Source organism: Betta splendens, chromosome 17 (genome assembly GCF_900634795.4).
Source record: "Betta splendens chromosome 17, fBetSpl5.4, whole genome shotgun sequence".
In the NCBI taxonomy this organism is placed as follows: domain Eukaryota; kingdom Metazoa; phylum Chordata; class Actinopteri; order Anabantiformes; family Osphronemidae; genus Betta; species Betta splendens.
Genome location: NC_040897.2, coordinates 9,691,218 through 9,704,667, shown reverse-complemented (window position 1 = coordinate 9,704,667; position 13,450 = coordinate 9,691,218). Strand labels below are relative to the sequence as shown.

Below are 13,450 nucleotides of genomic sequence, written 5' to 3'. Positions count from 1 at the left end.
CTGATCGCCTGTGGTTTCCACACTCCCTTTCGTTTTACACACAACAAGGCTGAGCACGGAGTCACATGTCCTGGTTCAAAATGAGGTCGAGCGCGGCTGGCATGTGGAATGTGAGTTCACACGTACCAAACGGGGTGCACGCTCACTGGAAACATCCCCAAAGCAAATAGATTGCGTTAAATGGCTAAAATTGGGGACTAGTAAAAATCTACGACGAAATACTGCTGCGGACGTGAAGCCAGCGCTCAGATCCTCGTACCGCTGACAAACGTCCCCTTTATTCTCCAACATAAGGGGCCACCTGTTGTTGGCATGGGGTAGCTTTTGTTGCAGAGGTCAGTGTAGGGAGGAGACTTTCACAAAGCTGTCCTGTCCGCCTAGTTGTGCTATTTTAAACGGATTTCAGCCTGAACTGAATTTCCTGGAATATGTCAGAAATGAAGTGAATTTAACCACTGCTGGTGCATGCAACCTAGTTTCCTCCCTTGACTATTTCAGGTCATGCTACTTTGCATTTAACTAACTTTGTTATAGTTCAAAATGTTATAGTTCAAATCCATAATAGTTATAATCAGCAATTATATAATTCATGGTTTGTATAGGATAATAATTCTTGGTACTGAGCCTTTTCTGCATTGTGGGACTGCTACTCCAGTGAAACACCTGAATACTTTAACTGCTGAAGAAAGTATTAACACAAACACATGGTGCAATGAGTATGTATAAGGCCCCGTATCTACCTACACCCTAGTAAAAGGTCAGTTAAATCACAGTAATCCCCAGCAGGCCTTGGAGTCAGGAGAACAGGGTTGTTTTTACAGCACTTCATGTTCCCTGCTTAAAGACCGGGAGTCGTATGTCATGTGTATAAGGACGTACGACAGACAAAAGCCCGTTTTGTTCCCTTCTCTAATTCATTTACAATTTATAACCAAACAATTGTAACCTGCGGTTTTAGGATGTGGTTTTGCCCTTCAAAGAGCTTCAATCATAAATTAGTTTAAAAAAAGCCTCAAGTCTTTAGGAATAAAGAAATGTTAAAATATTTTACTGTACCTTAAATAAAAACTACAGTACTGCATTAGAAAATACATTGAGTCTACACAAAACAACTTTTCTTACAGTTGAGCATTAAGAACAACAGATGAGGGTGTCATTTGAGTAAAATGTTGGAAAAGAAATGTAACTGAGTGGCGTTAATTTCTAAATTAACCATGTAACTAAACAAAATTAAAACATATTAAGAAGGATCATGACTATCAAGGTATTCCCACTGCATACAAGGAAAGAGGTGTGGTGGTACAGTAGCAGTTCACCAGCAATAAACATTTTCTCTGGAAATGAGCTTTGTAAACATCAAGTTTCCACTTTAAAATCAGTTCAATTTCAGTTTCTATTGTAAAAAGTATATAAACACTTCATAGTAGGAATGTTATGACACAACATTGTCACAATAGCAGCTGCATCTGAATACCATCTCCAGGACAAGGGTCGAAATTCTCTGCAGATTGTTTTAAACCTTGTATTTCATCTTCCCACTTTCGCTGATCACACAGATATGCTACCAAAAGGGAAAACGACAGTCAAATTGGCCAAAACGAGCAACGTCATACACTACATTACAGTATCTGATACAGTATTTGATAGAAATTAGAAGGTGCTGACTTACGTTGAGGTCTCTGAAATACTCGTTGTAATCTAAGGCATATCCAACCACAAAATGGTTGGGTATCTCAAAGCCAACGTCTGAAGTAAAAGACAGAGCAGAACATTAACTGCATTTTTCCACAGTCCACTGACTCATTGACTGGCTGCATCAATTGTTTTAAATGAAACAAATGTGAATAGAAACACTGAGTCACGAAGACATGAAAGGGTTAGTAAGTACGTACAGTCAGGGAGACACGCAGAGTTCTGTGCCACTCTCTTCACCAACAGTCTGGGGGGAGTAAAAAGCAGTTATTATCCATTCCTACTAGTTGAGTAGGGTGTCAAAGGGTAGTATTCATTTTGAAACTGCCCGTCTCTTCCCTGTTTGTCTAGACAGAGGGACAACTGGTCTGGTTTTCCTTCAGAGGCCTTCGCGGCCATAACTTACCCAGCGACTTTGATCATTTTGGGCCTGAAGGCTTCCACATGCTTCAGGAGTGTTTTCATAGTCTTCCCGGTGCCCACAATGGCCTGTAATGGGAAAAGACAGAAGTGAAAATGAAAAAGTTGGTTACACTGTACATGTATTGCATAATTAGGATTTTCTATGAAACACTTGATGTTTACTGAAGAGGAATTTAAAACTAATATGTCCCCTCAGCTCCTACAGTAGGAGGAACGCAGTGGTTGGAAGCAGCCAATGAGCTTTATCATGTTAATGTAGCGCTCAACATGCCCTAAATGTAAAGGGTTCGTCTTTACTTTACTGGTTTCAGCTGAGAAATGCCGCGAGAAATAACACTGATGTGTCTTGTAAGTGACGTGAAAACATTACTTCCTCATTTTAGCAATTAAAAAAAAATCTGAGAATGAATCCAAAAGTGAAGATAAAACTGTAGGTTTTAGCTTTTTATTGTCATTTCATTTTTAAATGCGCTTCGCTGTAAATCACTTTAAATTACAGCTTGTATTACACAATGTGCATTCCCACAACTTATATTTATATTTAGTGGCTTTTTTTACGTTTGAAGTTGTCAACAGAGATAAAAATATACTCAAGCAGTTCTCAAGTACGTAAAACAAATTTAATTTGCCTTTTGTCACTTGGGCATTTCCAGCAACATCCGTCTCTCTACTAAATGCCACAACCAGCTAATTGCTATCTTTGCTGCGTGTCTGCTGAAAGGATGAGTGCTGTGGGTTTCCCAGAGACTCTAACAACTGCCTGCTACGGCCAAAAACATCGCTGCGAGAGGGAACCAAAACAGTGAAGCTGACGAAATCGGCATTCAAAACAAAAGTCAGAAGGACGATCGATAGAAAAAGCTCCATAGCAGAACAAGGATCCATGCAGTCAAGGTTTCTACGGGTTCATCACATTATGGTTAGGGTAAAGGTGAAATACAATCAGTGGAATACATTATATTCTTAGGTAGAATTAACAGGAAAATATTAACAAAACCTTATTAGTATAGGTTCAGTGCTTAAGGTTACATGGACCAATCTGAAGTTGGAAATGCCACACAGAAAGAATTGTTCCTCCGTGAACCCATTCCTCTTGTGTGAATGGCCCTTCCCCATTGGCTGCATTCACTCTTCATAGTTCAGATTAATACTGTGCCTTCAAGGAAATTTAGGATCATCTTGGGGGAAAAAAACACAACTCCTATTTTGCAAATATAGGTCAACCAATTAAAAAGTTTCCTCAACTTGAACTCAGGTCCAGTAGAAGGAATTAAAATACTTTACATGGCTCCTCCTGACCTGGAAAGCCAACCACAGCAAGAAGTACAATGGGCCCATTTATTGAAGTGGAAAAACAGAGGACCAAGAACACGGCTCACTCACCTCCACAATCAGAACGTTCTTACAGCAGCGTGTGGGGAGGGAAAGAAAGAAACATCCTTGGTTATTAACAAAACGGTGATATATTCTGATAAAAAGACTTTTCACAAATGTTATGTTCTAAAAATCTGATTTTCTTAATTTTTATATACTGAAACATAGTTCATTAGATTGATTAAAGCAAAAGCGTTAAGTATCAGTAGGTCGTGTTTCGATCTCACGATATGATAACTGCGGCTGAAACATGTCGCCCCCTTACCCACTGGAAATCTGTGTTCCTACAGTCTTTGAAAGTCACACTGAAATAGCTGAAATTCTGCAAATGTTTGTCTAATCGACTGGAGACAACTGGGCCCTGTTTATATTAGGAGACGCGCTCTTCTGTCTCACTCCAGCGTGGCTGGGGCAAGATAAAAAAAAAAAACACAAACAAGAAGTGGAACGGCCGCGTAATCGGATGCACTTCACTTAACTTTTTGCACAAAGCGTTCATTAATGCGTGTTGTTTTGCTTTTGTTTGGCCTCGATATCCAGACGCGGTTATTAAGAGTGGAGTGAACCGGGTGAGAATAGACAGGAATATCTTTATATTAAAGTCTGAGCAAAAAAGGGGAAGCTACTCTCTGTTGACTGTGCTGTTGGTGGGTGTAGGCGCAACGTGTCATATGTTCCTCGACGAAATGATTTCACTTCTTCCAGCAAAACATTGCAGCAAACAGGTCGACTAAATTTAGTCCGGGACATCACAAGTAGCTCAGGGATTTCGCAAGCACGCTTAGAATACTGAGAGCGAGCGGCTGCGACTATAGGAGCTTGTGTCCGTCCATGCCAGGCCCCAGGGCGTATTACTGTGAGAGTTCAGGTCAGATGGTTTGTAATATGTGGAAATACTCCCGTGACCTTTGACCTTCCTAGTAGCGGCCAGGTGATTCATCCCTGCACACACAAACTCCACCCAGCACATCAAGATATTCGAAAATGTGTGATGAACAGTCTGCACAGATGCCAATGGGCCTGCACACTGTTTAGTGCAGTAACAGCCCAACCTAATGAGACAGTTGATGAGTCAGGCCAGAGCTGCTGTTTTACTGTAAATGTCGCCTATTTCACTCGGAAATAAGAGACATGACCTGATGTTGTTATGAATGATTAAAGGCTAAAAATCCCAGTCACTTTGTTTGCTGTGAAATGCAATACTGGATGCAGGATTATTTATTTGACACGTCTTCCTCCAGGTGGTGAGGGCCCTCCACAAGCCGGCACATGGTTTAACCCCATCACCAACACCCTTCTAAACTCCTGTGATATCCATCCTGCACATTCTTCCATTTAAAACGATTTAAAATTTTAGACCAGTTTGTATCTGATCGAAGCAGTTCTTTTTCAGAACGTGCCGTGTTTAAACTCTTACAGAAGTGCAGAAACTCTCGCCTCCAAATGGAGAGAAAGCTGAACCAGAGGCAAGGACGCCCCCTAGGGGCGGACCTCGGTCAGCGATCGCTACTGTATGTTGCTTTGTAATAAATAAGAGAAATGTTACCTTGTCAGCTAAAAAAGACAAATCTTCAGCTCCGAGTATGTGAAGATCCTCTGTTGACTGGTCGTTCTGTCAAAATAAATATGGTTTAAAATTTTCCATAATAAAGAATTTAAGACAATGGAATAGACCATATGAAATAACTATATGAATAAAGATTAAACAATTAGCTGTCTTAGGGAAATTAGGTAAAAGCCTCAATGTGTCCATAGAAAAGCACTGTAAGCTTTGCTGTGGTTATGATGTACTGTCAGATTCTATGTGATGCCTCCTCATAATTTTAACTCATTGTGAATTTGTTTTTTCCTCACGTCCATCAAACCAAGGTCTCTGTCTGAGCTCCACCTCAGCGGGCTGAGGCAGCGGGATGCCTAGGCTCACCCGGTAGCTCTTGAGGCGGATGAAGTGGACCCTCATGGGCAGCGAGCGGCTGGAGTTGTGGCTGAGGGCCTTGATCCTGTCGACCAGGTCGGCACAGAACTGGTAGCCTCCCTTCAGCACGCACAGCACCACGATGTCATGGTCGCCCAAGTCGTCCATGATGTTTCGCGCGAGGCGTTCGGTCCTGTAAACAACTTGACAAGTCAGCGTTCCTGTGTTGTCAGACGGGCTGAGTTCTTGTCTTCGGGCCGGGTGTGGACGATTCAGCTTTTAGGTTAATGTACCTGCCGTGACAGGCAGATCAAGATAATGACTGATGTTACATCAACCATGTTTTGACTGGTTTGTTTCCTAGTTGCTTGTCAAAATCTCAAAAACACTGATAATTACGCAACTGAAAATTACAGACCTTTTTAGTCAATTTAAAAGCTGCTCTTAATAATTTTTATCTTAAAGATCACCAATTGATACGTTTTCTGTGTTCTACTATGAATAAAATATGAATTTATGATTTATGAGAAATATATACAGCCTCTTGACATTTATGATATTGTACAGGATACTTTTGAATTCTGAGATCAAAACATCTATCACTTGGGGATATTTCTAAAATGAAAACTTACGCAGTTAAACTATTTTAGTGTATTAGCTTTGTTATTTTTCATGTTTCCAAACTACTCGTCCTCTAAATACCAATACAGACTCTTTTGCACTGTGGATTTGAGTTGTACCTGTCCATAATGACGCCATGTGGCACGATGACACACTCTAAATCTCCGGAGTAGTGAGCTGGATAGTTGAACAGGTCCAAACTATAACCCGGCCAGTCATCGTTAATCTGGAGGAGAAACACAAACGTCAGCATCCGGCTGCACTTTAAAATGTGAGCGTAGAACGCACGAGACGGACATTTGCGAAGTTTAAAGCTACTTTTTTTTGCACCAGATCGGACACACGCAGCGCTAGGTGATCTACGAGGTGCGCCAAGTTGCTCGTTTGCGCCTCAGTGAGTAAACTTGTTTTTCCTGCGCTGGTGAAAACAACGCGTCGCTCGTTCGCCCGCTACCCCGCTTCCTCAGTTCATTACCACGATCCCACCGCTTCTTCTTCTAGGCTGGACGGAAGCGTCTGCCATGTTGTTTGCCGCCAACACCGAACGGGATCCTGCGACAGTGGGAGCTCTTTGAAGGATGTGGCACCGCGTGGAGGCAGAGGAGGAGCGCCGGCCTGAAGCGACTTCCCTGACGCCACTCGTACTTGTACTGCGCCCCTGCGGCCACTAGGGGCGCTGTAGCACCACACTTAATGCTGCTTAGACAGCTGCTGGTGAACCCACTGCGGTTCAACGGGCTGTTGTGGAGGCCAGAGGGAACAATAGGGCAATATCCAGGGGAAAGTCGAGTATTTATAAGAACATTTGAAAGAAGTACTAAAAGTAAAAATGGTTATTACCTATGATTGTAGTATTATTAACGCAATATCTATAACTAGTAACATAGCAGCAGTGGAGCTAATTTAAGATGATTGATTGATTTGTTGAAACAACACAGCACGATGTGAGAGAACAAGATCAGCAGAGTCTCGTCGCCTGGGGGAGATAACCAATGGTTTTACACAAGCAAAAACCATATTCTATTACACTGGCTGCTGTCGTACCAGATAAAAGGGGTAGAAATGACAATTCTGCCTCATAACAAAGCATAGTTGAGTGTGCCATGTGAATGTTGTGAAAGGCTTTCCAGATGTGCTGGCGTTGCCACCTTGTGGGGAGAAACAGACACTTCGTGGCTTTTCTCATGATCAAAAAATGTATGATCTAACTAAGCAGAGCCATATTTTAAGCTCCTCTCCCTCTTTTTGAAAGGCGCCTGCATCATTTCCTCCAAAACGAGAGGCGGAAAAGATGCAAGGATTTAATTTAAGAGATCCCGACGCCCCCACACCCAGTGACTTATTCACTTAATAATGCGAACGGGTGAGTTTTGGACGCACCACCCAGGATCATCTGTGCTTGTCCAGCAGCAGCAGCAGCAGCAGGAGGAAGAGGAGGAGGAGGAAGAGGAGGAGGAGGGTCTGGCCTGTTGTGTCGCTGCACATTAGAGCAGTCTGCTGGGATCTGTTGAGAGGGGAAGACAAGGTGTCTGGGCCACCCACCCATGCTCTTCCACAGCCGCTGTAATTATAAACAGTGGTACAGTGACAGCTGGGGAGGCAGATGTCAACAGCAACATTAGATTTCAATCAGCCTGCACAGCGCCAGCACCTCGGAAGAATGGGGAGGTGTTAAAACGGCGCCGCGCGACAAAATCCCTCAGAAATGACTGAAAACAGTTATCGCCCCCTCCGCAACTTATGTCACAACTTATGTCTTTGTTGCAAATGAGAGGGGAGGGCGCGTGCCAGGAGACGCTCCTGGATGGGGACTTGTCAGATTGCCTCCGCTGCCGCGGCGTTGGTGAGAGCAGGCGGCGCCTCGTCTGCCCCCGGGGTGCAGGGGAGCAGCCCGGCTTTGGCATTTCACACTCAGCAGTCAAGGCCTGTGACCGTCTGCAGACTTTACCGCCAACTGCTCCCTTATCCCCTCGCCCCTGTTGTTTGGCCAATTATGAATATTCAGTTGGTATGAGAGTAATTCTGTCAGACACGCAACTGTCCAGCCAGATAATGTCAGGGGTGTTGTTTGTGGTGCAGGAGAGGTTTTCACAAGGACATGAGCATTTTTCTCTTTAACAGATGTAGATAGTGACAACACACAGTATGATCTGCTTCTTTCTTTCTTTCTTTGTGATGTTTTTTTTAAACATTTGATTCTTTAGGAACAATAAAAAGACTCGAGGCTGAGTCTTACACTTCTTAATCTTGATCTTGGTCGTTTCATGCGATTTGCTGTCAAGGGACGACTTGTTCTTGAAAAATTCCCAGACTAGACACACGATAGGACCATGGCTGTGTTCTCAGGTCTAAGTAGGTGTATGTGGTCGTCACGAATCCCAATGTTGAATTGCAGCTATGAAAAAAAGCCTTTTTCTAAGTGATCAGTGTTTCTACGTGGCCTTTCTTAAGCGATACTGATGTTAAATGTGCTGTACGAGCGAACATATTGTGCAGTGTGTGTGTTTGTCTGAAGGCGCGTGCGCTAATATGTTGGACGGGAGCCATTACGGAAACCAGGCACTCTTACACTCATAAAGGGGGGATGTCTGCTGGCGCTAACCTTGGTCGACTTTCAGCTATCACAACAGTGTCCGTGATTAGCATCGTGCCACCGATGCCTTCATGCGATGCTGAGCAGAATGATGCCTCTTTGCTCTCTCGTAAAGTCCACAATAAAACATGCCGGTGTGCAGTCTTGCTGTATTACATATCATTTTTAATGTGTTGAAAACCCTTTCCAACAAAGCAAGTCAAGCACGATGGTGCACATAAACACATGTTGAAAGTTCATGAGCTAATTCACGAGAGTAGTAAAGCAAAAAGTAATAAGCTACATTAAGCATAACAATAAAAAAAACAAGAAAATACAAAAACCAAATAGGCCACACAACATAAAGTGTCTATAAACAAGGTTAGACTGCTCAGAATACACATTATTTGACATAATGACATGTCCCTTCTTTAGTGCTTAATGTTTAACATTTACAATCTTCATAAATGTCTGATACTGAAAGAAATCAGTCTGATAGTAGTGAGACAAGCATGACCTCCGATGTCTACATTTGTTTTGGTGTCAATAGGGTTACTCAAGCAGTACCAGCGTAATAATATGTCGTATATGTGAGGAAACGCCGAGAAGAGGACACGGGTCAACGAAACCGGGGGAAACCGAACGTCGCCTTCACGCCAGCGTGTCCTCGGCTGAGCAGCGCGTCAGGTGCTCCCAGATGCTTCCGTCAGGGTGAAGACAAGTGGCCCCATTCCACGAGCATCCCTGGGCTATATATTCAGCAACGAGGAGCCACTGTGTACGCACGTAAAACTCTATTAACATAATGACTTCCCTGTTTAAGTGGATTGTGGTTCATGTATTGAAAAACAAACTCGGTTACAGACGTCTTTGACGAACTTTGTCTTGAGTCGAACGTGATTTTTCTCCTTGGATTTCCTTTAACGCGACCGTAGCACCAGAGCTAAATGACAGACGACGGTTGGAAAGCAATGTTTATGTAAAAAGAATTGAAACGGACTTTAATTTTGCCAGTGTTGTTTTGGTTACGTCAGCATTTTGGCATAATTAAGAAAAAGTTTCTTCTGCTGAAAAATCTATTGAAATATCAGGATGGATTCAGATATGTTTTCTCCAGATAAAAAAAAGAACAAATTGCAACAAATCTCACTGATTCATGTAATTCTGTCATTGTCACTCTAGCAATTTGCTGCAAAACCCAAAATCAACAGGGTGTAAAACAATTAGTTAAGTTGTGTTTTGTGCCTTGATGAATGATGTCAAGCTTGTCTGAGTCGATGACAAGGATTTATTTGATTGTTCTACAGATAACGCACCGAACAGGGTTAACTCGGAGGTACGGCCTCCTGGCAGAACTCTGTGTCGACTGGTTTGAGACGGACGGGAGGATGGACATAGCTTTCTTTTTATCAAGCACACATTGTAAACAACTGAGCAATATTTAGGTCTAAATGGCGTACCATAGAGTAGGTGAGACAACGAAATGTAAGTAAGAAGATGTGCCTCTTGCTCGCGAAGACGAAAAGTTTCATTTTTACAAAACAAATAATGGTCACTGACATTTTTCTAATTTTTTTGTGGCTGAGAGGTAGAATGGAGTATTTTCAGTTAAAAGCAATGATTTGATTTATGTACCTTATCATATTTTATCTCATCTTACAGAGTGAAAACATTACGAGTGAATAAGTAACCCCAGCCCTCTGAATATAATGTGAAATCTGTACAAACGTCTCAGTTAATTGCTGTATCATTATTTGCGAAACCTTTTGTTTGTATCTCAAATGTCCAATAGTATTAGCAGAGGAATTGTTATCATTTATTTTTTTTTCTCGCTTGGGATTTCACAGTAACTCTCCAAAGTGTGGGACGGTGAATTCCTTTGTTTAATACTGTGAATATCAAGGTCAGTCCATGTTTCGTTGTGGATGAGGATGTGGAGATGGACGTATTCAATTGGAAGTATCCGAGTGAACGCTCCCGGGTCCTTCTGTGGGCGATGTCACTGACGAAGGAGTCGGAGCATCTTGCCAGCCACCATTTGTCTGTGGAGACCAGAGAGGAACATTAATAGGGGCAGTAGCACAGGGTTCCGCCTCATGTTGGAAAATTATAAAAGTCAGGAAAAACTCGTACAACACAAATGCTGTGTTTAGTTAATAAATCCTGACATCAGCATTCTGTAGATAACAGGTAAACCTCAGCGTCGCATCCACCAGACAGCAGCACGAGCGGCATCGATCTTGTCATATAACTCTCAAGAAAGAGATTAAGCGCATTTCCCAAAATGTCAACCCACCTAAAGATGAACTAGCACAGTACAGTAGACACACTGCTGCAAGCTGTGCTGCCTTCACAGGACTTCAACAATCCAGAACTGAGACAAATAGGAAGTTTAAATCCAGATACAGTGGAGTTTATTATGAGACACGTGAGTCTAGAAGGAAAACGTGAAAGCTTCCCCTTCAGCAGCAACGTTGTTCGTCCTTCAGCTATTCTAACAGTCAACAATAAAAACTGACAAACGCAGTTTTGAAAGATGTTCATTAGAAAATATTCCCTCCTTTTGCCTCCGAATAGCTGACATGAGGTGAGATAAACAGAAGAGATAAAACAGGAATATGCAGACCTTTCACACAGAATATCTCAGCGTATACCCCTGAGATGGTTGATAAAAGAATACATTATCACGATAAATAAAAGCCCTTTAAAATCGAGGCCTTCTCAAATCATGATAAAAGGTTGACTAAAGACCATTAATTGCAATCTCCACACTACTGAGAGCTGGAAATGTGCTTTGGCAGCCTCTTATTTCCAAACCCTGTTATTTTGCGTAAAGACTGTCTGTCATCGTATTCAGAAGCAAAAAGGGGGAAAAAGGGAAGAATGATTAAAAAAAAAAAAACATTTTCAGTCTCTGAGAGAGGCAACACCCACAAGCAATTTGAGGGGTGTAATTGCTGTTCAAGGATAAAGAAGGAGAAGCGAACCATAAGAGTTCAGTCAGTAGCTCTTAGAAAGGAAAATATATCATCTGGGTTAAATAAACACAAGCGCTTCATTCACACCTACTGAAAGGGCCATTTTTTAAAAGCACTATAAGAAGCTAATATCATTGCCACCAATATCAATTAGAGCTCACTCTATTCCTGACAACGAACGCGATACTAAGCTACATATAGTTTTATGCAAATCCAAATCGATGGCGACATATTTAAAAGCTCCATCTTTATCCTCTGCAAGCGTCCAAGAAGTTGACTCCTCAAATTCGTTTCTGTTTTCCCCAAAAACAGCAGCGAATGTGGCATCCGTGGGAAAAAAAAGGACTTTTGGACTGATTTTTGCGCAACAAATCCAGAACTTTTTTATCCAGGCAGCTCATTTGGTGAATGAAGGCAGGGAAAGGACTGGGCGTGTGTGCGTGCGCCGTCATTAGTCCCACTGACTGAAACACCACCGCCGCGTATCGAGCGCCTCTTTCCACCGGCGCCTGTTGCATATCGTAACTGGCCTGATGCACCCGGGTTCTTATTTTAGCGCGCGGGGGGGGGGGGGGGGGGGGGGTGTTACAGGCTTGGCTGTCAGTGCCGCTGTTCCTGTGGATGAATGATCTGACCAATGTGCTTGGACTGCTAGCCCAGAGCCCCGCTCTCTCCGTCCCTGTGACTGTCGTATTGACTCTGTTCAGCCCCACGCAGCCTGTCGCCATGGATCTACATGTTAACACACTGCCTCCGGTGTCGCCGGCTCCGCTCGGCTCCGTCCGGCCCGGCGAGGAGACCTAGAAATCTAGCCCGGCTTCTGACAGGCTAGTTAAAGAGTTATTTTAAGAATTAGCAAGTGGGAACTTTTTTTTTTTTTTTTTTTCATGAAGTCAGCCTCAGAGGGAATGGGAGGTATGAATTGTCCTACAGTGAAAGCAGCACTGGGAGGCAGGATGACACCCGTGTCCTTGTTCCTGTCGACTGCAGGTGTCTCGCTAACACTAATGTCCTCCGACAGACTAGGAGCGTGTCCAGATCCTCAGCCCGGTAGCTGCCTCATTGCCTGCCACGTAGGGCATGAGTGGAGCGGGGGAGGGGAGGGGGGCAACTGGCTGGACAACAGCCCAACCTTGGCCAACTCTGCTAAGTGGCACCTCGGTATGCACAAGAAATTACACAACGTTACACACACCCCGCGACCGGGGGGACGTGCGAAAGGCACGACAGCGAGGAGCACAGGAGGAGGTTGTTTACAGGTCTTACGTTGATGCCCTGTGGACTGTACATCTGGCTGGCTGCGAGGCTGTCACTGTATCCTCCGGTCTGGCTGATAACATGGCGAAGGGTATCCACCTGGAACCACGGGGACACACAGACAAAAGGCCCGGTCAGACAAAAGCGCCGGATAACAAAGACAGCCATGCACAAGGAAAGGTCAGTCTGATAGTAAAAGGGTACCATAAACAGGAAAAGGTTGCAAACAGTGAATCATAATGATGCGGCTGCTATTACAAGGTTGATAACAGATGTTGGAAAAGGACAAAAGTACAAGGAAACAGCATGAGGTTAGTAATTATCAATGTATATGGAGCTGCAGCAAAAGAATCTATTGGAAAAAAGGAACCAATACATGTAGCTACACACTCCTGAAATATCGTTTACAGTAAGAAGCTTTATACTGAAATACATTTACCCGACGTGGCCACAGTAAAAAAATATGCTTTATGTGAAGTCAAATCTTAAACTGTTCGGGAATAAAAGTGTTTTATTGCAATGCAGTTTTTCCATCTTTTTGGTGGATCCACTGGAAGCTGCTCTGTAGCTTTTGGCAGCCGACCAGGTTATGCATGAAAACACACCTGCCATATGGAG

At 43.2% G+C, this 13,450-nt stretch overlaps 2 protein-coding genes across 6 annotated transcripts in view; both read right to left on the bottom strand.

Moving 5' to 3' along the window:
- Positions 1-1,027: 1,027 nt before the first annotated feature.
- Positions 1,028-6,682, bottom strand: prtfdc1b (phosphoribosyl transferase domain containing 1b). Its single transcript, XM_029132603.3, has 9 exons — positions 6,501-6,682; positions 6,145-6,251; positions 5,414-5,597; positions 5,036-5,101; positions 3,499-3,516; positions 2,099-2,181; positions 1,893-1,939; positions 1,670-1,746; positions 1,028-1,561 (listed from the first exon to the last, which is right to left on the bottom strand). The coding sequence occupies exons 1-9, from the start codon at positions 6,546-6,548 to the stop codon at positions 1,514-1,516; spliced, it is 678 nt and encodes a 225-aa protein (XP_028988436.1). The 5' UTR covers positions 6,549-6,682; the 3' UTR covers positions 1,028-1,513.
- A 2,084-nt stretch (positions 6,683-8,766) lies between these two features.
- The window catches only part of pbx1a (pre-B-cell leukemia homeobox 1a), a 55,605-nt gene continuing 50,921 nt past the window's right edge, over positions 8,767-13,450 (bottom strand). For all 5 annotated transcript variants that reach the window (XM_055503896.1, XM_055503895.1, XM_029132315.3 and 2 more), the window contains 2 exons: positions 12,842-12,931; positions 8,767-10,639 (listed from right to left, as the gene is read on the bottom strand). In XM_055503896.1, the coding sequence (XP_055359871.1) occupies positions 10,547-10,639; positions 12,842-12,931 (183 nt within the window). In that variant the 3' untranslated portion in view covers positions 8,767-10,546. The remainder of the gene's footprint in view (positions 10,640-12,841; positions 12,932-13,450) is intronic.